Below are 23100 nucleotides of genomic sequence, written 5' to 3'. Positions count from 1 at the left end.
CTTTACTCCTAATTAAAAGAATTTGCAAACCTAACAAATAATGTATTTAATTCATCCAATATTTGCAACAACTGCAGACAAACTAAACACATGAAATATTAATTATATTTGTATATATATATACATGTTTAATTATCCATATTAAATGCAATTTTAAGGTAAATAAAACTCACAGCAAGCAGCAAATGGGAGAGATAAAGGAATTACTTAGGAGCAGAAGGAATCAGGTTTAGGATTAAATATGAAACAAAAAAATGAGGTCACAATGTGAGCTAGTGATATGCGCACGTGGGCGGAAGTGGTTACGTCACCAAAACAGAAAGAAATGGGGGGAGGAGATAGAGGGGGGAGGGAGAAAGAGAGAGAGGAGGAGGCTCTTCCGCCCCATCGCTACTGATGTGACAAGCTTACAAATGCAAAGAAAACAAGCAAGACGAGATCATGTCGACGCAGGTTTAACCTACTTAATCCTTGAGGACGTCAAATAAGTGAATAATTTCCCCTCTTGGGGTGCCAGCCGTCGACGGCAGTGGCACCATGGTGGAGAAGTCGGACCGAGCCCCGTTACTGGACTGGGAAGAAATCCCAGCGTCCCACCCGAACCAAGCACCTCCACCGAAGGAAAGGGCGGATGCCACCTCGGGGAAGAAAACTTCGACGCCAGTCTGCCTCAAGGTGACCGAAATTGGCAGGAGGGATGACCGTTCCACGAGCGCCGTCAGCTGCCGCCCAACAGCTGTTGTTGACGGCCGCGAGAGAAGCCCGATGGGCCGGGAAAAGATCCGGAGTCAGCTGGGAACTGCTTTCCCGGATCTGCCCGGGAGAGATCAGTGGGAAGAGAAAGATCACATCGTGGCTGTGTTTGTGGTAACCTTTAACACGCGATCAGGTGAGGAAGACAAATAAATACTTCTTTATTTGAGTTCTACAGAAGACTGGCTAGCAAATAGCACACTCGGTATACTAACATTAACTACTACAAAATCGCCGTACATTTAATAACACATTTATACAAAGGTGTATTTATTCTTTTTTTTTTTTTTTTTTTAACTCAGCAACGTTTCATTTAAAATTAGGATACCAAAGTACGTGTTGGTAAAAGGAGCACAGTATTGGAAAATGTATTCTGGTTTCCTTCAAAGTTAATTACAACTAAATTAGTATCTTACCTTTGATATAAATCACGTGATCGTATTTAAAGACATAGTTGGTCCTCATAGTGCAATATTTGGCCTCAAATTTGGCTTATTTCCGTATAAGGACAACCACAGGTAGCATATTGTAAATGGTACTTAACATGTAGTCTTCACAGGTCACCCTCTTATATATTTTTTCTCGACAAAAATGATTTTTTGGGGTCTAAATCATCCCCTCATGACCCTGGCCAACCTCTGATAGAACTTTATACATCCTCAGTTAAACAGTTTGTGCCATTTTATTATTTTTATTAATATTGTTTCTAATGATCATATATTCAACAAATGGGTGTGGGTATTAAGACCATTCAATTAAATCAGACGATAGGTATTTTTTTTCTCCATTCTATTTTTCCAAAATGCCTTGTCATTAACAACTTCATGTGGGGTATAATTCAATAGCTGAGTCATAGCTGTCATACCAGGTCTGACCTTTTCTTACCGCCAGAACTAAGTCAAAAAGAGGAAATGATCCTAATGAAAGTACAGTATATACTGACAGCGGACATGTCGACACTGAAGTGTGTGTAATTCTTTGACAGGAAACATGATAGAGTGGTGTCTACCTCAGGACATCAACCTGGATGGAGTTGAATTCAAGGCAATGGCCAGCGGTTCCCACAGGATTACCAACGACTTTATGTATGTCTGGCAACCTGCCCCTTCTTCCAGGAAGTGTTATCATTGCACACATTTCACTTCTCATTTTTTTAATTTTTTTTTTTTATGACTCCCGGTAGATATTTCCGCAAAGGCTGTTACTTTGGCCTGGCCTGCTTCGCTAACATGCCCGTAGACAACGAGTCGGAACGAGGAGCCCGGATGAAGTCGGTGGGAATTCTGTCTCCTTCTTACACCCTATTGTATCGCTATATGCACTTCTTGGAGAATCAAGTCAGGTAAGACATTTTCATTAGTTTTTCAGTCGTATTTTCCTAACTGTGTTTTGATTGACCTGGTTATTTGTATTTTTCTAGACTCCAGTTAAAGAATCCAGGCCACTATTCTCCACTAGAGGCCTTCTATGAAGACAAGAAGGCCATCCTTCCACTGACAGGAAATGGCTTAATCACAGCTTGCCCTACCTGGAGCGTGACCACCATTAACCGCTGTATGCATCCGGAAATGAAGGTCTGAATGACTGCATTTTGTAACTCTCTTGACTCCATTAAGGCTCAATTTAGTCCTGAACAATGGTATGCTTTGTGCAGATCACTCACCCGGCCGGCTGCATGTCGCAGTTTGTTCAGTTTTTTGGGGAGAACATCATGGTGCTGTGGAAGTTTGCACTGCTTCGGAAGCGACTCCTCATCTTCTCACCGCCACCTGTGGGTGTGGTCTGCTATAGAGGTGAAAAGGAGATGTCTTGTAAACAACAACAAAAGATGATACAAAATGATTTAAATGGAGTTGCGATGTATAATAAGGATGATGTATTTGTGTTCCCCATATCAGTTTATTGCTGTTGCAGCCTGGCCAACATCTCTTTACCCGGAATTGGAGTTTCTGTGCCTGAATTACGACCTTTCTTCTACATCAATGTAGCTGACATCCCTGTATTGGAAACTCAGATGTCATATGTTGCTTGTGAGTGCGCCTGAAGCATAATCTTGGGAAATTGTATCCAAAATTGGTATAAAAGAATGTCCACATTATGATTTCAGGCACTACTGAGAAGATATTTGAGGATAAGAAAGAGTTGCACGATCTGTACATTGATAACCAAAATGTGAAAACTCACAGAACCCATTTGCTGCCATTGCTGCGACTGAATGCTGCAGATAAGGAGAGGTACAGGAAACTCAGTGAACAGAGGTATGCAACAAACACCATATACGTAATGCTAAAACGACATTGTATGTAAAATGATACAAGTCCATAATGATCAGCTAATCAATTCTACATTATTTATTTATTTTCATCATTTTTTGGGGCATTTATATAATACAAAAGATTTTAAAAATCAACTTTAGAGCAATATCGGGTCATGTAATTCTGTTTTGTAATCGTTTTATTATCATTTATTTGTTTCTTAATTTATAATAATAATTTTGTGTCAAAATCAAAACACTGTTTTAACCTCCCAATAATTTTTACAGGCAAATGTTGCTTTACTCCCAAGAAGTAGATGGAGACTGCACGTCGAATGAAGAGGATCTTTTTATTGTGTGAGTACTCGTGGAGAATTTATAGTGGATGTGCATGTGTATATCACTGACAAACTCCTGAATAATTTCCCCATGAATTACTGCTTCTAACATCACATCTTAATTTTTCTTGCAGGTTCTTCATGGAGATTAATAACCGCATCTTTCAAATCCTATCGGAGGTCGCAGGGAGCGCCGATCCCACCCTGACGGCCGATCACGTAAGAGCTATGGGGCTGGACCCACAGGCCGATCACTGCTTCCTGGTGGAGCTGCTGGAGTTGTACGGCGTTGACGTCACTATGGTTATCGACAACCTCTGCTGCCACTAGCCTCGGAAATACGGGATTTACACCGACTGTTGGTGACATTCACACACACACCGAGACACGACGTTCACCCTGAGCCTTCATCTTTTGTCTGCTTTTCCGTGTCAATGTTTTTCTTTTCTTTTTTTTGTACATTGTATCATCTGGCTAAGGAGATCGGACTCACTCCTGGTTCATGGTATTTAGTCAGCACATTACTTTTTCTTTGTGGTTATCTGACTTAATTCTCGTTTTCAACACTGGATCTGCTGTCGAGTAGTATATCACCGTGCACCAATCACGCAGAGCTTGGTTAGTGCAGGAATGAATTTATAGATTGTCATACTGCTGTGATTCTTGGATATCTGAGATAAGATGATTTTTTTTTGGGAGGAACAAATGGAAGTCTGCATCTTTGTCAGCTATCAGCCTACTTCATTTTTGTAAATTGTTCACATTTTGGAAACTTCATAGGGAGTTATGTTTAAGATCTTGGATGAATGTGATTTTTTGACACAATGTTATCATGAATGCTGCACCTTTTTGCGCCCTTTGCCACAAGGCTCTACTTCTTGATGCACATATTGATCATGCATATTACGCACTCAGAAAATAATCTGCTTTGTACATGGTGGTACATTTTTTGTCACTGGTTCACTAAAGTACTTTTTAACTGTGATGAAACTAACTTTTTTTGTTAGCCAGAGTTGACTGAAGTTTGCTATGGTGTATTAACTAGCATTAGAGTTCTTAATTTGTTGCTTTTTGGAGCATTTCAGTATCAGAAGGTCTATAATAGAGAAACAAATATGGCCCTCTAACAAGTGGCAAAATAGTTGGGCCAAGGAAAAAAAAAGGTTATTTCTGACACTTAAGGGGATTTGTGTGTTGTTGTGAGATTGTTGAAAGGCTGTTTAAAAAGATTAGGAAAATGGCACTGAGATTGGAAGATCAACTTCTCATCTTTTTGAATGATGAGTCATTGATGGATTGCCATGTAGATCTTCTCTGTGACAAAGTTCTTTTTGTGCAAGGGGAATCTAATCAGAAGCTTTAACTGTTCCTTATTGAAATTCACCAAATAACTTCCCCCGCTTTCCCCCATCTTCTCTCTTTTCATTGCCATATCATTGAGCAAATCCAAGTCTTGAGTGGGATCAAATGTGTTTGAACACTGCTGGCACCTTGTAGAAGTGATCAATCAAAGTGCCAGGCGAGGTAATAATATTGTTCCATGTTGGAACAGCTAAGGCTGAGGCTAATATCAATTCACACTGCACAGTTTCTCAAATATCTCATTAACTTGTGACAAAATGAGAAGCTGTTTACCCTGGCTGAAAGATGTCCAACAGCCTTATTGTGCTTTACCCCATGCTTTCATAAGTTGGTATATAAAACAGCAAGTGCAATTTGTATTGTACCTGTTTCAAAAAATATTTTTTAAATGGACCACTTATGTTTTGTTTATTATTTTGTTTGTTTTATTTTTAAATGGGGCCTTAAAGAACTAATGACTGATAATACATCAGTGGGTCTATATTATACCTTTGCTGTATCCGCTTATCAGCACATATGGACCAGTTGAATAACTTTTCAGAAGCCTCCAACATTATTTGCATTACGGGTGTACATTAAATATCTGAGTGTACATATACACAAATTCACACCAGTGCTGTGTGTTCTGGCATTAGCTACAATTCCTGTACTATTTGTGTCTCACTCTGAATGTCCAAGATAGCAAAACTATTGCACACAGTGTACATTTTCTCCTTAACTGTAAAGTATATCAAGAACAGTCACTGTACCTAAACCTTAATATACACATGAAGTCAACAGCATGAGCAATTGTGAATTTTACTGTACTTTGTATGAAAATAAAACAATGACTGATCGATGTCTCTCTTCTAATAATTTCATTTATTTCTAAGCAACTTTTTTTTTTTATTACCAAAAAGTCAAAAATGAGTGTTGAGAGTTGGATGACACCCATTAGATACTTTATCAGTAACCCAATAAATGTCAATGGTCACCAATGAGTTAATTATACATTATGAAGTTGAGATTCTTATGTCAACACTAAAACAGGACTTAGATTACCAGTCCTTTAGTGTACTTTTATTAAACAACCAGGCAGAAGTCACAAACCTGTTGAGCAATGCCATTTAATTTAGGTTATAAAATGCATGACATACAGAGTAATGGGATTGCCAAATAACAACACAATTATATGTTTTCTTACACATTAATCAAAAATTAGAAGTTGTACTATTCCTTTTGAGTGTTACTTGGTTTGGTCATTATGTTTCTCAATCTTCCGTCTTCTTATTTTCTTATCTTGGTATTTTTTTTTCTATCTCTTTTCTTTTCACTGGATCTGTGACAAAAGCTGTAGACGGCGCTCAGCACTGATAAAAAAATGTACTTTCCGTGGCAACAGTCTTATCTCCACAGGCATGGCCTCAAATTCTTCATTGTCGATGTTAAAGAAACTGCCCGGGACCTTTGGGGTGACAACACAGAGGTGAATTGTGAGACAACCAGTACTTGACTTCACGTCATCCCATTATTGTAATTATGTTTCTCACCTCTGGCAACTTGAGCTGGCAAGCACTAGCTTCTACTTTTGTGGCATTTTCAGTCAGGAGACTTGGATCTTTATGTTTTTGGTTCCTTTAAGGAAGAGAGGGGGAATATTTAATAACAATTTAGCAACCAATTGTTCAACTTTAAGGTGGACAATGATACCAACCCGATGGTGATAAATTCCCCCACAGACAAGTTTTGAGACTCCGTACAGATCGTCATGGAGTCATTAATGCGCTGCGGGTTGACAAAAAAAATTAGGAGACAATAATGGGGAAATTTTAAATGCCATTTTTGGGTTATGATGTCATGCGTACACGCTCAACAGGGTTCTTGTTATGCGTTTGAATGACCAGCTCAACTGAAGAGAGCTTCTGTTCCTCCCATTGCTCTGGCTCTTCTTTTTTGAGAGTCTCTGCACAAAATGGTTGTATTGACCAAAAGAGTCCAAAACACAGTAGTCAACATAACACAATTTAAATAATACCTTCTGGGGGTGGATTCCAGCGGTTTCTCAGCCTGCGCATGATGCGATTGAGCAGGTTGGGTCTAGGGGGCTTATAAGGGGGCAGGTCAGGAGGCCGAAGGGTAGGAGCCAAGTAGTTCACTGTGACGTCACATAGTAAGGGCCACTCCTATGTTGTTTTTAACAATGCACAATACAAACACATGACAGAGTGCTGCATTGTCCTACAATATATGTCTGTGAAATTGTGAATACTGGCAAACCTACCCGAAGGGTGTGAAACCAATGAGCAGCATTTGTCTTCAATGGTCCAAGGTACCAATATCTAGGTAAAATGTTTAGGTTCAATTACCCAAATATTACAACTTTAATTATTTTCCTTGAAAGTTGCATTAATAATATTAATCAGTTTTAAATGTTATTTTGTAGAATCATCATCTGCGAGACACCAATTTGCAATTGTGATACTATATTGTTATCAACGTCTAATAATGCTTGAAAACGACCAATGGTTAAAAATACAACTCACGTGACCAAAATTGTAAACCTTACTTCCTAACAGTTGCTGAAACATCTCGGAAAGCACCCCAACGTAGTCCTGTCAAAGCGAAGACGGGCTTCTCTGTGTCCCCCTGAATAAACACCCCATCATTTTCATTCGTCTCAAAGCCAACTAAAAATCTGTTATCAAATGACATCCGTAATAAAAAAGGCTTCTCACTTCAATTTGTAGTACATCCAAAGGCACAGTTTCTCCCTTTAGGATTGACAGTGTCGCTGAGGTGATGTCCCTGCATACATGGTAAATAAACCGCAAAAATATTGAGAAAGTTCTCATTACAATTTGAATCAATATTTGAATTCCTGAAAAGTTTTCACTCAAGTTGATTTGTCTCCCACAGGTTGAAATTTAAACTATTCAGAAATTGTAAGATCGGCCATTAACAAAATCCATACTCACTTGACCTTGTTGTCACTAGTGATATGAAGACTGTCACTCACGGCATTACGAGTGCCAAGCGGTATGAATCCAATCGGTGTGCGACTGAACGAATCCTGTGGAGATTAACATTGATTGATCAGATACAAACACAGAAGCAAATAATGTAGAATTCATCAAAATGACAAGGTTCAACCTACTTGATCTGATCGCCGTAGTAAACCAGTGACGACTTCCTGCAAAGTGCCGCCCCCTCCCGCCACAATCAGCATATCCGTGCTTTCCATCAGGTCCATCAGTTTTTTGGCTTGACCTTCATAATCTGTCTATAGGAAAACATTAAGGGGGTGTTGTCAATTCTCTGGCCCTTGATTTCCACTCTGATTTCCAATATGAAGATCTACCTTAACCACTGTAACCTCAATGCCAGCCAGATGTAAAATTGGAGCAGCATTCTTTTCAAACAAATTGTTGGCTTTTCTGGGAAGAAGGAAAACATGGTTGGGGAAAGAAAAACAGGCATGGATCTTCTTACCCATCACAAGCTGCTGGGTTGAGGATCACTGTAGCCTTTTTTAAGCGCTCATTTGGGGCAATTAACTGACGTCCATATTCCTACCAATGACAATATTTATATAGTTTCGTAGCACATTAAAACTCAGTGACTTTGGTAAAGGTGCATTTTATTGCACTTACCCTTGCTTCGAGGCACGCCTCTCTTCGCAGCATTTGGTCACTATGACAAAAAAATAAAATTGAAGCCATTATGTAAAAATAATAAGGCCAATGTGTGTTTTATACAGCTCACATTGATACTCACCAGTATTTGCCATAAAGCCAATGACTTCCATAAGATAGCACGCATACTGCAAGCGTTGACTTCTTCCAATGATTACGCAAGGTCCGAAACACTTTCACAACCCGTGCCATTGTTCAGTAAATCTACACACTACACAACTAAAAAGAATGACATCCACTATAACATGATTCATTCATAAATAAGGTTACTACAGCGGTCACTGGTTTCAATATCTGTCAGCAGCGTGGTGGTGTTGCACCAAAATAATACGGGTAGACATAAAGGGGGACACATGGTTCCATTTGTGGTGTTATTAAGAAGGTAATTACAATTTGTAATATGTACATATTTAAATGCATGATAAAATGTATTTTCATTTTGAAAATGGAAAAGACAAGGAATATGTCATCATGCCATTTTTAATTGACTACAATCATTTTCCATTAAAAAAGGTTCCAAAGACCTTGCCTGAAAGATTTATAAAAGAGGTTGTTCACATTTTCAGTAGAAAGCATATTTTAAATTTAGATTCACGCATGAAATACATTTTGATTTTTTAACACAGAATTTTTAGCAGAAATACTTCATAAATACATTAATAAGATGCATTTAATTCCGGCACAGAAAATCAGCCATTTGTCCAACCTTTCGATGGTGTCATGGCGATGCAGATGGCGGTAAATTCGGGTATGTACCGCGATTTCCTTGCATATCATCTTATTTATTTATTTGAGGCGATCCAATGAGTAAAACATCAAGTTTAAAGAAGCACATTTATAAATGATTCCGGGATAAATATCTTTTGTTTCAAAAGTCGTTACCGCATGGTGAGACCGACTCTTAAGGGTTGGGCTGCTAGGCTAAAGCCGCTAGAATACAGAAACAAGCACAAACAAACTCATCTCGAGCTAATGTTCTCCTCCATCAAGTTAAAGCAGTCGATCTATTCAATCTTTAATTGGATTTTGCCTATGTGCTGTTAACCCGGGAGAGTGGTCCGACGATCCCCCCCAAATAATAATAAATAGACACCAGAAAAAAAATGTTGATCAAATCGTCTTGAGACAGTGAACGCAACAGTGAAACTATTTGGCTGCCTGTATTGACCTCTTCGAATGTGGCTATCTGCTGTCTAATTTAGCCTGAAATAGTTAAAATCTTGGTTTAATTGGTGAACTCGGCTTGATCTTTTCATTTTTTTGAATGCACATACCCAACTTTCAAAGAAACTAGTGTCAGTATTTTACTTTACTATTTTCCTTTTTGTTTTCTAACAAGGGGAGCATAACACAACTGTTGCACTCCATTGCAATTTATATGTAAACATGAAAACGATCAACCATTTGTGCTTACTTACACTCATACCTGGGGACAATGTGAAGGATTCAACCAGCGTACTCTGCATGTTTTTGGGAGGTGGGCGGAGACCGCAGTACCCATAGAAAACCCATGCAGACTCGGAGAGAACATGCAAACTCCACACAAGAAAGAGCATATAAATATTATATGTATATACTACTGGTAATTGAATCTTGCTGCATGTAGTTGAGTATTAAGCCAGTAGAAAGTATGTATGTGCATTCTTGGAATGTGGTTTCATGCCAAATTGTCCCAGCCTTCAGTCTTTAGTTGCAAAATAGTGGTTGTTTTTTAAGATGTTTAGTGCAGGTCAAATGCAGTTCATCAGAAAAGATTGCATTCCATTTTAGGTTCATCCTGAAATGGCTCCAAGCAGCTGAATCTTCCTAATTTTTCATGAACAGGTTATGTTGTGTACCTAACCTTTTGAAATTCCCCTTTTATGTAGGAGCCAGTCTCTGGGAGCCATTGAAGGAACTATGGGAGACAGTAGAGGGGGCTGTGTTAAAGCGACAGCCAGAGAGCTTCCACCTACTTGATCTACAGTTGAAAAAGCACAAGCCACAATTTTTGTCTCTATTTAAGAACCCGGTGAGTTTTGTGCCGTAGCTTCCTAAGTTTCATTTTATCGCATGAGCATTCAATACAATGGCCTAGATGACCTGCCTGCAACATCCTCTTCTTAAATTTGTAGCCAAAGAGTGCAGAACAGCGAGAGAAGGTGCGAAAAGCCAGCACTGATGGCATTGCCATCCAGGGTCAGCAGGGGTCCCGACTTCTTCCAGAGCAGCTTCTTTCAGAGGCCTTCATCATCAGTGATTTGTTTGACATTGGTGAACTATCAGCTCTGGAGCTTTTGTTGGCAGGTCTGTAATTACTATACAAACAAAATGTTACGTCTTTGAACCCTACCCAATCTAAGAGCGCTTGATTATAAAATTATCCATGCCATCAACATATAGCAAATATATTTAATGGGGCCCATATATGTAATGAATGTTGTATTTTAAATTATTTTTCCCCAGGTGAACAGCAGCAATCCCACTTTCCAGGTTTAACACGTGGTTTAGTAGCAGTGCTGCTCTATTGGGATGGGAAGCTTTGTGTGGCCAATTCTCTTCGAACACTTATCCAATCACGTCAAGGCAAGACTTTCACCCTAAACCTCAGGTAACTCCCTTCAGGTAGTATGCTCCCCCAAGCAGGTATATTTCAGGGGCTGATCAGTGAAATCTGTGCAGTAGTTGTTGTTAATAGAATTTGACTGGATGTGTTTTTCTTCCCTCCTAAACCTTGTTCAGTGGCGAGCTGGTGTCTTTGATCACACATTTCACAGATGAACTGATGAGCCATGGTTTGACCAAGCGCATCCTGACCTTGGTAAATGAGGTCAATCTAACGCGCGAGTTTGAGCGGCTACAGAAAGAGCGAGGTCTTGGCAATGAAAAGCACAGGAAGGAGGTAGGATCAGCTTATTCTGTTACATAGTATTGGAATGTGTTGATCGGGCACGATCGATCACGCTAGTCTAGTTTTAACTGACATGATAAATCAATTTTTGCCTCCAGGTAGCAGACCTCATCAAAGAATGCAGGCGGGCTCTGGCTGATAGTCTGTTTGCATGGACTTGCCAATCACCTTTAACTAAAGACGATACACTGGCTCTCATTGGTCACTTGGAGACAATTTCAGTTCAAGCTGATGGGTCATTGGATAGTGTGAACCTGGCTCTGGTCATGGCGTTGATGTACTGTTTGGATGTCAGCTTCATTGAACAAGGCACTGAAGATAGAGAAGGTTTGGCCCACTTTGTATATGCTACAAAATTGCCCAAAACATACAACATTACAAATTGAACAACGATCCTTGAATAAATTCGTAGCAAACTTTCTAATATGGGCAAATATCTGTCCATATAAATCCATATAGTATATAGTTAGGAAATTGTTGATATTTTTTTTTCCAGGCCCTGATATTGTCCCCACTTTAAGCATTTTATGTAATACAGTGAATGTTTACTCTTGTGTTTCTTTTGTGCGTGTTCAAAATTCTCCCATACTAAACTTTGCATTTAGATACTAGTTGCTATTATGCATTTAGACAGAATGCCCTCTCCAGGTTATAGCTAGTCATTTAAATTGTTCTACCCTTGTGTTGCTTTCTATTATAGAAAACATCAAAACTTTTTAGAAGTGATCAATGTGATTTATCATAAATCTATTCCTTCGTCTGTATTTTGTTTTATTCTTTCTTTTAGATCTGCTCCAGGCACTGCCGCTGCTCACGGAGCGAGAGTACGTGTCAGCAGTGCACAGTCGTTTGACAGACAGCCAGCCTTGGAAGCTTCCTGGTCTTCAGGCTGTATGTCGCCTAACCTGGGCTATTTCTCTACGGGTTCTGTCACAGCTACCGCAGGGGGCAGGTAGGTCATGTCTCTTCAAAAATTGAAATGATCTACAGTTTCCTGTTTACTTCAAATCAAATGCATTTTATGCGAGCAGCGCTGGTGGAATTTACCGAAGCTGATGAAGTGCTAGCCGATCAAGCCGTTTTGGGAGATGTCTTCCTATTCATGAAAGAGGGCATTCTTGAGTGTGAGAGTTGCCTCCAGGAGGAGTTTTATATCCGTCGCCTACATTCACTCATCACCGATTTTCTAGCGTTAATGCCAATGAAGGTGGGATGTCACAGAGCACATTTGATATTCTGATTGAATTACCCCGTTTTCTTTTTAACATGCCTTTGTTTGATTTGTCTTGCTGTGCTAGGTGAAGCATTTACGCAACCGCGCTGATGAAGATGCCCGTTTGTTGCATATGTCCTTACAAATGGACAACGAACCTCCGTCGTCAATGCGCAAGGACTTGGACCAGCTAATGACGCTTGTCAGTTTTCTCTCCCACAAATACACATGCAGTATTTAGACTCACTGCTTGATAATATCCAGTACAAAAAAATGCAGATAAAGCAAGCCTTTAGTGGCTTGTATACTGTTTACCTCACGTATTTGATATTTAATCCACTTTGGATCTCAAATACATTTTCTGTGAAACAACCATAGAAATTCATAACGGATTGATGAAACTTTTTATCTAGATTTGAATCTAACAATCATCTTGATGACATAGTTCTTAATCTCAAGAAATTGCTTCAATGGTTTAATCCTTTTTCCAGATAGGGGAGTTTTACAAGAAAGATCCATTTAGTATGGAGTTGGGTCTGGATTTTTGGTGTCCAACGGATCCACTTCAACATAACTCACTGCAAGGATCTTACTTGGGAATGGCGCTGCAAAGACCCCCACATAAACAAGTAACGTATTTTTTTTTCCCATTTTCCCGACATATCCATCAACGTGTTAGCATACGTATTTGTCCCCCGTTCAATTTTTGCCTCGGTTTATCATTTGACTTTTCTGGTTTTCTTTTCTCTTAATTGATGCAGGTGGTTCTTTCCAAGTTTGTCCGCCAAATGGGAGACCTTCTGCCCTCCACTCTTTATATGTCATATCTCCGCATGCTAAAAGGTCTTGCAAACGGTCCTCAATGTGCTCACTACTGCTTCAGTCTCCTAAAAACTAATGGAGCTTCACATGGTGAGAGGAATTAAACATTTATTCAGGATTTTTAAAGCCATTTCCTCTTGATTTTCATCCACATCAGCCATTTTTCCATGCCTAAAATCGCTATGTCTTTACTGCAGGCGACAACATTCAGGGAGTAGCAGGCAGTCCAGTGTCATGGGAACATTTTTTCCACTCTCTAATGCTGTATAATGAGAATTTACGACGAGACCTACCAAACCCTGATACAGTCCATTATCGTCACCCTCCTATACGAGGCATCACTCAACGAGAACTGGATGGACTCACCTCATTTTTGCAGTTGCTCACTACCATTATTACATGGGTATGTCTGTTAGGATTGTCCATTCAATGACATTTTGGGCACATCTGGGAACAAGTGTTTTTCTGTGTTTTCTAGAGTGAAAATGCTCGCTTGGCATTGTGTGAGCATCCACAGTGGACCCCTGTGGTGGTGATGCTGGGTTTGCTACAGTGCAGTATTCCCCCTGTTCTGAAAGCTGAGTTACTTCTCTGTTTAGCGGCATTCGGCAAATCGCCCGAAATTTCTGCTTCGCTCTGGCAGTCGCTTGAGTACACACAGGTTACCATTTTTACCATTTTGGCCTTTTGTTGAATAGAAAATTCTCATGAAGTAGGTGTGTAAGATGTTGTGAATTAACCTTCTATTGTGTTTGATCTCATTACGGATTTAAAATTAAAATCAACATTTATTTTTTTATGTTGAGCATATTCTGACCTATATTGCAGATTCTTCAGACAGTGCGTGCACCAGGACAAAGACAGGCAGCAGGAATTGAGGTTGGTCAGCTCAATAGGGGATGTTAAATGCAATTTTTATACACAAAAATGTGGCGTAAAACTGGCTAAAAGACAACCAAGTTTTACTTTGCTAAAAATAGTACTTCAAACATTTTCTTTGTACAGGTACAAATATGTCAATGATTTTCCTTTATGCACAAAATGACATAATCGGGCTTCTTTTTTCAGATTCCTTGTTTAAAATGGTCATGTCTACTTTCTCTATTAATCTGTCCTGTCAGGTGGAGCTTAATGAGATCGAGTCGAGCTGCGAGGAGTACCCTCTGACTCGAGCCTTTTGTCATCTGATAAGTACTTTGGCGGAGAGCAGCGTTCCCCTTAACTTAGGCGCAGGGTTGCGTGTACCAGGCTTTCAGCCATACTTGAATTTCTTGCGAGACAGCGTCTTCCTGGCTTTCCCCACCAGAGCATATCGCCGCCCCGCTGAAAAGGTGCCGTTCGCCTCATTGTTTGTACCCACGGTTTCGACACACACACACACACTCACTACCTTTTGTCTTTTTCCAGTGGGAAGTAGCTGACGCCACACTGGAAGTCTTTCATAAACTGCTGCGGGATTACGAGCCACAGCCGTCAGACTTTATCCAGGAGATGGTGGAGTTGCAGGGTGAGCTGGTGCCAGCCCACAAGCCGCCAGGCCACAGCATCATGTTCCACCTGCTCAACGACTCGCCTATGTTGGGACTCTGCCTCAGCGTGCTGGAGGAGGGTGTACGCCAGCTGGACACCTATGCTCCCTTCCCTGGTGAGAGAACATGCAGCCTTCTGTCACTACCTAATTTGGAAAGCTTGTGACTGTTTGTTTAAAAGTGTTTTCACAATCTGTCTCTTAGGCAAGAAGCACCTGGAGTCAGCAATACTCCATTGCCTCTGCCTGCTTGACCTGACCCTACAGAAAGAGGTGGTCTTCATGGACCTTCTCAGAGAGAGCCAGGCCTCTCTATTGGTTTCCCCATTGGAGCAGCTCCTACAGGGGGTCAGTCAGCAAACCCGCAAAGCAGATCACATTGTCAATCTGGCCAGGTAATGATGGAAGTGTCGCTTGTCATCAAAACGTGGCATTTTGTCCATGAAGTTGGGTCATTTAATTGTGTTTTCTGTCAGATATCTGTACCACAATGACTCCAGCCCCAAGGCTGCTTTCCAGAGTGCCAAGATCTTGCGTCACATTGCAAACTACCCAAACATTCAAGGCAGGCTTGTAGGAGATTTCACACATGATCAGGTATATGATGTTGTTGGGGTTATAGTTGGGTAGAAATGAATTGATGTTGCCTTTTTTTTGTTAGCCAGTTTAACCTGTATCTTATGTAAATACCTACCCTCTATTATTATTTTTTAGCCTTGTTTTAAATACATTGTACACCTGTTGTTTGGTTGCTTAAACACTCTTGTCTAGTTTCAAGCTAAACTTTTTGTTGTTGTTCTGTTAGGTTGTGAGTGAAAAGCTGATGGCAGGCTTTGTGGATTGTCTGGATAATGATGAGGCGGAAGAAGGAACAGTGACTGAGAATGGTGCGTCTTGTCAGGTCGCTTCCAAAAAGATGTTTCATTGTTTTGTGTGACCACTCTCTACATTCTTCTAGATACAGATTCCCAAACAAAGGTGGCGCAGATCCGACATGAAACTCAAGTTCATATCCTTAACCTGCTCATCACCTCTTTGGAATTGAAAACACCCAACCTGGGCTTGTATCTACTGGGCTTTGATGTCAAGAAGCGTGTGTCTGCTACCAACTTGCAGGATCCAGGTGACCATGTTCATGATAATTGCAGTAACTTACTTTGTGACATCGACTAAACAATTGGACAAGAACAACCGAGTAGCAATGCATTGATAGCTGTGCATTACAGGTGTGCTAGGGTGCCCGAGGAGTTGCCTGCATGCCATCCTAAGTCTCCTGCAGAGGGGCACTGAGAAAAGATCAGGACCAGCCCTCACTGTACATGCTCCACATTTGGCTGAGCTTTGCTACCATGTAAGCATTTTCCTCTAATGCATAGCAATCTAACATTGGGTACTTCATAGTTGTTTCTGAATGTGATTTTTGCTTTTGTTGTTGTTCTTGACAGGTGATCTACCAACTGTGCACCTGCTCTGAAACATCTGGACCCACCATGCGCTATTTGAGGACAAGTCAGGACTTTCTGTTTTCGCATCTGCAACACTTGCCGTTTGTTCCACCGGGTGAGAACATGCGTTTGGTTTACAAATATGACATGATGAAAAAATGTAAACGTTCAATCTTCTCATCAAAACAATTAATTATAAATTAGAGTTAATTTTCAAAGTAGAAGTGTATAGCAAATGGCACTCACTTAGCTTAATGTTGATGTTGACTTTTTTTATTTAGTATTGCATTGATGAATTTCAATCTCAGTACAATTCAAGAATTGACCAATGCTCTGGGCTGTTCACAGGAGACCAAATTGCTGCCCTGTCACAGATGTCTTGGCTCATGAAAATTGCTGCCATCGAGCTCAGGGTGACGTCATTGAACCGTCAGCGCTCGCATACACAGCGTCTTGTCAACTTGCTGCTTGATGACCAGCCACTCTCACAGCATGCAGGTAAGGATGTCTAATCACGAACTTTTGTTTGGGTCCAAAATAATTTCACAGTTGAATTTGATGAAAATTGATTTTTAAAAGTCTTTTAAATTAAAAAAGGAAGATTTTTGATAATTTTGTCATGTTAGCGGATGGTGAATCTGGTATGGAAGAGGAGACGAGATCTGTCAGTGGTTTCTTGCATTTTGACTCCGTTTCCAAAGGTATGTTTAAATATTGTTGGCTTACCCAGTAAAAAATTGCACAGTAAAAATAGCATATTTTAACCTTTAAACTCCTTTTTGTGCTATGCTAATGTTTTTCTTGAGGACAATACCCGCTTTACAGTCTTGGAATTGTTGTTCTGTGCCATCAGTACGTAGGAAGTTGCTTAGTGTGTTGGACGCTATCGACTTCAGTCAAGACATGCCCGAGCTACTCCAGTTGGACTTTTTTGAGCGCACTCAGATCGAACAAGTCATCTCCAACTGTGAACATATCAACGAGCATGGACACACTGTGTGCAATGTAAAGGTGAGTTTGGTGGTGATTTTTTTACAGTAATGTGTGACTGAGTTGTGGTATTTGAAATGTCCTTCACAGTTGCTCCATAGAGTGCTGGTTGCTGAGGTCAATGCTCTGCAAGGGATGGCAGCCATCGGACAAAGACCCCTGCTGATGGAGGTGCGTGAATTATATATTAATGCGGTTATGATTTGGTAATCCTGTTTTTTTCTTCTGTCAGAAGATGGTTTCAATTCAAACTGTGTGTGTTTCTAGGAGGTGAATTCAATCCTGCAGCAGGTGGTGGAACGCAACCGTGTCCGGCGGAGTCTGAGCGCCAAGAGACATGCACTGCAGTCGTGGAGGAGTCTGGTTGAAACGCTGCTGACTGCCTGTCCTGCTGACCTCATAACAGTAGAAGATAGACAGCTCATTATTCGAGATTTGCTTTTGGACCTTCATGACAAGGTTTGTGAAGATGCAAATCCGGTTTATTACTCCATTACGATCACTGGATCACTGCTAGCCCTTACCAGGGTAATGATCAAGTCTTTTTTTTGTTTATTATTTTTCTATATCTTTAAATTGTCAATGAAAAAGACTTTTTGCCCCAATTTAGTACTTTTTGTATTTGTGAACACACAATTGTCTTGTTTTAAATTTGACCTTTTAAATTTTCATTTATTTGGGATAACTTGAAAGGTGTTTGGGAATTTTAATTTTTGCGTTTTGTTTGTTTTTGTTGACAATAACCTTGGAATGTATTCCATTTTACTTAGGTTTTATCTGAGGATGCTGCAGGAGAGCTGATGCCAATTGTAGCTGGGGCTGTCTTCACACTGACTGCTCACCTCAGCCAATCTGTGCTGTCAGAACACCAGCAAGGGCCGGGATTAGAATCCTCATCTGGTTTTGCCTCAATCGCAAACTCTGCCCTTCATATTATTCTCCGCAAGCTGTTGGATTTTATCCTTAGCACTGGTTAGTCTAACCTTCCATCACTTGCAAACAGTGTTCCACTAAAGTAACCTTTCTCGTATATTCAAAGGTGGCGGATACCAACGTCTACGAGCACACCTTTATGGCTCTTTGCTGTACTACCTTCAAATTGCCCAGAAACCTGAGGAACCAGACACTTTACAAACAGGTACAAATGTGACACTGGAGGAATCTGAATTCACCAGCATTCAATGTTGGTTTTCTCCCTGCATTACATGCAGTGATTTCTTCAGATGAACCTTTTAACTATATTATAGGGCTAAAGTAACACTGAATCCTTCAATTTTATTCAGAAACAAATAATCAAAATGACTACAAAGTCCATTTAAATTCTGTTTTTATTGGTACATTTATCTTGATGAAACCTTGCCTGCCATTTGACTTATTTGACTATTTTTCTAGCCAGGAGTGCTATGTGGGAGCGCCTCACAGCCCCAGAAGATGGCTTTTCCAAACTGCAGAGAGAGAACCTCACTATTATCGAGAGCTATGGCAGGGCTTTAATGGAAGTGGTTTGCAGGGATGCGTGTGATGGCCATGAGATTAGTAGGGTAGGTCTCCTTTGCCTTTTGATTTCACCAATGAGTAATGTGGCTTTAATTTTGAAACTGCTGTTTTTTCATCACTTGGTGATAATGTCTTACAGATGCTTGCTTTAGCAGTGCTGGACAGAATCCTGTCCATTGACAGGCAGAACCAATGGCTGCTGTTCGTGTGCAACAGTGGGTACCTTCGCTCGCTGGTGGAGAGTCTAAGGCAGGATGATGTCGCTTTGCAGAGCCTGCTCTCACCTCAGCCTCCCATCCTCAAGCCGATGTACATCTACGAGAGCAAAATGGTGATTAATTACCCTGTCCCAGTCCCAGAACCTTCCTACTGACCAACCTTGAGGCCATCTCAACTTTATTTTGACCCCTTATGTGCCTCTCGCACTTTTTTGTCCCAAGATCTACTTTTCAATGAGGCAATGTTAATTATTGTAGCATCCATAACACAAATGATCATTTGCCAATATTAGTATTTAATGCTAAGAATTCTCACTTGGTCTGTAAATAGTTCAAGCTAAATGGCAATTATCCTTTCAGGCCCTGCTTACCCGAGTGGCTAAGACAAACCAGGGAGCTGTCGAGCTGCTCCGATGCGGGCTGGTAGCACAGCTGATCGAGTGTCAGGTGTTTGACATGGTCCCTGACAGTGAAGCTCACAGGTAATCAAGTCACATCTAACCGCTTGATGAAATTCATCGACCATATATGTCTTTCACATTTTTCTACAGAGTCGCAAGGGACCTGTCGTCATTCATCCCCAGCCCAATGGACCGTTACAGACAGATACTGTTACCCACACTAAGGCTCTTCTTGGTCATACTCACCTCGACTACTATGAATCACCAGCAGGGGGCAGTACAGGTGAATGAACACATTGTTTATTTTTCCTTAGATATGATTTTGAATTGGTGTTTTGTATTTATTTATTTTTAGATCCTACAGTGGCTGATAGTCCACGCGGACACCATCCAGTCACTACTGCGATGTCCAGAGCTCAGCATTGGAGCCTTGCAGGAGCTTTCTTTGCTTACTGGTATCATCAGTAAGACAGCTTTACCAGGTAGCAACACATTGGCAGGATCAAACCACTAAAAGTTGGACTCTCGGACATTGTTTCTCATAACATTTGTCTCTCAGGTGCTCTTGAGATGGGCAGTGAGGTCAATGGTGCTTCTCTGATGGAGTTTCAAGGTCATATCAACAGATTCCAGGTCAGCTTGACTAACTAAAAGCTTATTTAAAGCTTCACACAGGGTCATATTTTTGTGTCGTCTGAATTTTTGTTTTTATTTTAAAGCGGTTATGCCTATTGCTGCTGGGACGCCTGGCAGGCAGTGAGCGTGAAAGGTTACTGAAGCAAGCGGAGATGAGTGCAACTGCCGTTTTGGCTGAACGAAAAGAAGAGATGGAGGTGGCCATGCAACAAGTAGGGAACACTTATGGAATCAAACTCAGATTTTTAGATTGCTGCACCTAAATGAATGTTGTGAAAGTTATGAGTTAGGCAGTAGAGAACATGAGTGATCAATTGGTCATAGCCATTCCTCTCTAGTAGCACATTACTTCTTGTGGTAACTTTGCAAACAGTGTTCTAGCATATGTTGCCTTTACCTACTGTAGTTGTGTGTATATAGGGCTCACTCCTGTTTGTGTTCCTGCCTTGACCTCCCAGGTTTGCGCTAACATCATGGAGTACTGCCAAATCCTACTTTTGCAGAGCTCTACTCAAGCTCAGTTTACAATCTGCCTCTTCAGCCCGTTTGGCGGCGAGCCGGCTGGCAGGGACGGAGGACGCAAAGGTCGGATCCTCAATGCAATTAATCAATGCCAAGATGTCACCTGACTGTTGTGCTACCCCACAGACGTTCCATCCTCTTGAACTGGGAAGGGTTGCCAGCTCCACCCAGTTCAAGTGGACTCTGGATGTCCATCAAATGTCAAACGTGACCTGATTCTTTTTTTTTGTGCAGAACTGACCTCCACTTTGCCCAATATGGCGTACTCACGGGCCCCCAGTCTGGGTCTTGTGCTCTTCCTGCTGAAGAACAGCACCAACGACTTCTTCCGCTTCCACCAGAGTCACAGGCAGAGTCTGGGGAAGCTGCAGAGTCTGGATCAGCTGCCCCCCGAGGAGCTCAAAGAGGTAACGATGGCCGTCGCATCAACTCTGATACATTTCCTCTAAGCAGACGTGTGGTTTGTAGTTGTGCCAAGGCCTGGTGTCTGGGCCGGGAGGGGTGGAGAAAATCTCATCGGTGCAAAGAAGTCTTCTTGCCAAAAGAAGATTGGTCCAGCTCATCAATAACAGAGCCAAGCTGTTGGCCCTCTGTTCCTGTATCCTTTGTTATACACATCTTACAGTTATAGTTAAATGTGCGCCCTATACAAAGTCAATCGTTTATTGTTCTACCTACTCCGAATCGCATGGTGGGCTGACTGCCCATAGTTGGTTGGGATAGATAGACTCAAGCACCCCCCATAAAGATAGCGTTATGAAAATGAATTAATACTGACTTTTTGAAAAAGAATATTTCAGCTTTATCTGTATTTGTTTCTTATATATTCCCTCAAGACTTTTACAGTTTTACTTTTTTCCTCACACTTATGAATGCCCTGTATAACATAATAGTTTTTAAAAATATGTTAACAATACTGTACATATTTTCTTTGATCAAATTTACACTTAGAAATATTAGTGTAAATTGCTACAGACATGTTCCGGGTGTTAAATTTGTCTGAATCATCCAATTTTAATCAATGACGTTGTCTTCTTGGGGTAAAAACAGGAATGGCTGTTGTTTTCAAACCTTAACCCACCGCTTGCAGACATCATTGAGACATGTCTATTTGTGTTATGGCGCCACTTGGAATATTACCTGCTGCACTGTACCCCCGCTGACCCGAAGGATTACCCCTTGCCCGGAGCCACGTTGTATCGATCTCGTCTTGACAACGGTAAAGGTGTCATGGATTAGTGCTGGTCAACATTGATTTCACATAGTTAACAATTTATGTTTACAATTTTCTTTCCCCAGATTCCTTTGGCAGTCTTCAGACCAGCAGTGGACATGGGCCTGTCTCACACGTCAATAAGCAAGATTTAGAACTGGTAAGAAAAGGCTTCTTGAGTATTATGATATGCTGAGCTTCTTCTTGAGACTTCATCCTCTTTTTATCTCGTGTTTGCAGTTGAAGAGCGACATGGCCGCCGGTTTTGGGGAGGCCCTTCAGAGAAAGCTTCTGGAGGTGGAGAGCTTGTATAGCCAAGTACGCTCACGCTACACCTTCATCCAGGCACTTGTACGAAGAATTCGAGGCCTTTTGAGACAGCCAAAAAGCTGAGGAGCTCCAAAGACTGATTTGATGGCAAGCTCACACTAAGCAGAACATAACCAATTGCAGAAACATTTTCAAGAGATCTGTCAATCAAGTCTAATGAAACACTTTAAAATTTCACATGGTTGCAAAACTAGCCATATTGACTAACATTTGCAAGGATAGTTTTTTTTTTTTAATGGAAATTATGCAAATGTTCATCAAACAAATGTTTCATTTCTCTTTGTGTATAAATACATGTTTTCTACCTGCTTGTCCTTGGTAATACTATTTAAATGTTCTTCAAAATGATTATATCATACAACTACTAATGCATTTTTCATACAGTATTTCAAAAGTATTATAGATTTTTTTATTGCTAAAAAACCTTTACTCCAACTGCAACACTTGATTTAGCACCAGTGAGTGGTTACTGCGTCGGCCTCACAGTGGGGGACTTGGGTTCAAATCCAGCTCGGTCCAAATGTGTGGAGCGTGCATGTTCTGAGTCCGTTGTGGGTTTTTTTTGGGTGCTCTGGTTTTCTCCCACATTCCAAAGACAAGTGTGTTAGGCTGATTGAACACTAGCATAAGTGAAAATGTTCGTGGCGTAGTGGTTAACTCACTCGACTCCCATGTGGGAAACTAAGGTTCGAATCCCGGTTGGGGAATCTTTTTCCTCAGTTGTTTCTATGTATTTGTAGTCAAAACCATCAAATAATGATAAAGGAAAGAGTAGCCAATTTGTGGCCTAGAGGTTAACTCACCTGACTCCCATGTGGGAGACTTATGGTTCGAATCCCGGTTGGGACACATTTTCACTTAGTTGTTTCTGTGGACTTCTTCTCAAGACACTGAATTGATTACAGAGGAAAGTGTAGCCACTTGGTTGGCGCAGAGGTTAGTGCACTGGACTCCCGTCTGGGAGACCTGGGTTCGCTTCCCGCTGTCGCCCTTTGGCTGATCACCGAACCAAGTGGT

General features: G+C 40.9%; 3 protein-coding genes across 4 annotated transcripts; 2 read left to right on the top strand and 1 right to left on the bottom strand.

Moving 5' to 3' along the window:
* Positions 1-350: 350 nt before the first annotated feature.
* On the top strand, positions 351-5547 carry dennd11 (DENN domain containing 11). Its single transcript, XM_077709591.1, has 9 exons — positions 351-889; positions 1739-1838; positions 1937-2095; positions 2174-2327; positions 2408-2546; positions 2652-2783; positions 2861-3011; positions 3296-3364; positions 3480-5547. Exons 1-9 carry the CDS (start codon positions 538-540, stop codon positions 3673-3675), a joined length of 1452 nt encoding a protein of 483 aa, XP_077565717.1. The 5' UTR covers positions 351-537; the 3' UTR covers positions 3676-5547.
* Positions 5548-5744: 197 nt separating this feature from the next.
* Positions 5745-8834, bottom strand: agk (acylglycerol kinase). Its single transcript, XM_077709937.1, has 14 exons — positions 8461-8834; positions 8337-8376; positions 8176-8255; positions 8045-8120; positions 7841-7966; positions 7662-7756; positions 7422-7491; positions 7253-7332; positions 6968-7025; positions 6722-6869; positions 6552-6649; positions 6401-6471; positions 6237-6321; positions 5745-6151 (listed from the first exon to the last, which is right to left on the bottom strand). The coding sequence occupies exons 1-14, from the start codon at positions 8568-8570 to the stop codon at positions 6017-6019; spliced, it is 1272 nt and encodes a 423-aa protein (XP_077566063.1). The 5' UTR covers positions 8571-8834; the 3' UTR covers positions 5745-6016.
* A 140-nt stretch (positions 8835-8974) lies between these two features.
* On the top strand, positions 8975-22393 carry nup205 (nucleoporin 205). 2 transcript variants are annotated; one of them, XM_077737843.1, is made up of 42 exons: positions 8975-9126; positions 10247-10389; positions 10493-10664; positions 10824-10968; positions 11100-11259; positions 11367-11595; positions 12056-12220; positions 12300-12475; positions 12567-12683; positions 12973-13110; positions 13243-13393; positions 13501-13706; positions 13782-13964; positions 14132-14182; positions 14425-14634; positions 14711-14948; positions 15037-15226; positions 15308-15428; positions 15637-15718; positions 15796-15954; positions 16058-16182; positions 16277-16391; positions 16625-16774; positions 16903-16977; positions 17130-17287; positions 17357-17437; positions 17534-17725; positions 18037-18238; positions 18306-18404; positions 18659-18807; positions 18903-19094; positions 19342-19463; positions 19533-19665; positions 19738-19864; positions 19942-20015; positions 20102-20230; positions 20477-20603; positions 20775-20947; positions 21009-21138; positions 21631-21759; positions 21840-21913; positions 21994-22393. In XM_077737843.1, exons 1-42 carry the CDS (start codon positions 9099-9101, stop codon positions 22144-22146), a joined length of 5973 nt encoding a protein of 1990 aa, XP_077593969.1. In that variant the 5' UTR covers positions 8975-9098; the 3' UTR covers positions 22147-22393. The 2 variants fall into 2 exon arrangements, with proteins under 2 accessions (XP_077593969.1, XP_077593961.1); XM_077737835.1 differs by having other exon boundaries at positions 15790-15954.
* The last annotated feature ends 707 nt before the right edge of the window (positions 22394-23100 follow it).

The sequence above is a fragment of the Stigmatopora nigra genome, chromosome 2 (genome assembly GCF_051989575.1).
Source record: "Stigmatopora nigra isolate UIUO_SnigA chromosome 2, RoL_Snig_1.1, whole genome shotgun sequence".
NCBI classification, from domain to species: Eukaryota; Metazoa; Chordata; class Actinopteri; order Syngnathiformes; family Syngnathidae; genus Stigmatopora; species Stigmatopora nigra.
This window is presented reverse-complemented; position numbering and strand designations above follow the sequence as displayed.

Excerpts from the sequence above, each read along its gene's own strand:
- dennd11 (XM_077709591.1), top strand. The coding sequence starts at position 538 with ATGGTGGAGAAGTCGGACCGAGCCCCGTTACTGGACTGGGAAGAAATC. Across the intron at positions 890-1,738 it reads AACCTTTAACACGCGATCAG|GAAACATGATAGAGTGGTGT; the intron begins GTGAGGAAGACA and ends ATTCTTTGACAG. Across the intron at positions 2,096-2,173 it reads TTCTTGGAGAATCAAGTCAG|ACTCCAGTTAAAGAATCCAG; the intron begins GTAAGACATTTT and ends GTATTTTTCTAG.
- agk (XM_077709937.1), bottom strand. The coding sequence starts at position 8,570 with ATGGCACGGGTTGTGAAAGTGTTTCGGACCTTGCGTAATCATTGGAAG. Across the intron at positions 8,377-8,460 it reads TGGCTTTATGGCAAATACTG|TGACCAAATGCTGCGAAGAG; the intron begins GTGAGTATCAAT and ends TTTTTGTCATAG. Across the intron at positions 7,757-7,840 it reads TACTACGGCGATCAGATCAA|GATTCGTTCAGTCGCACACC; the intron begins GTAGGTTGAACC and ends TAATCTCCACAG.
- nup205 (XM_077737835.1), top strand. The coding sequence starts at position 9,099 with ATGGCGATGCAGATGGCGGTAAATTCGG. Across the intron at positions 19,865-19,941 it reads CAGTAAGACAGCTTTACCAG|GTGCTCTTGAGATGGGCAGT; the intron begins GTAGCAACACAT and ends TTTGTCTCTCAG. Across the intron at positions 20,016-20,101 it reads GTCATATCAACAGATTCCAG|CGGTTATGCCTATTGCTGCT; the intron begins GTCAGCTTGACT and ends TTTATTTTAAAG.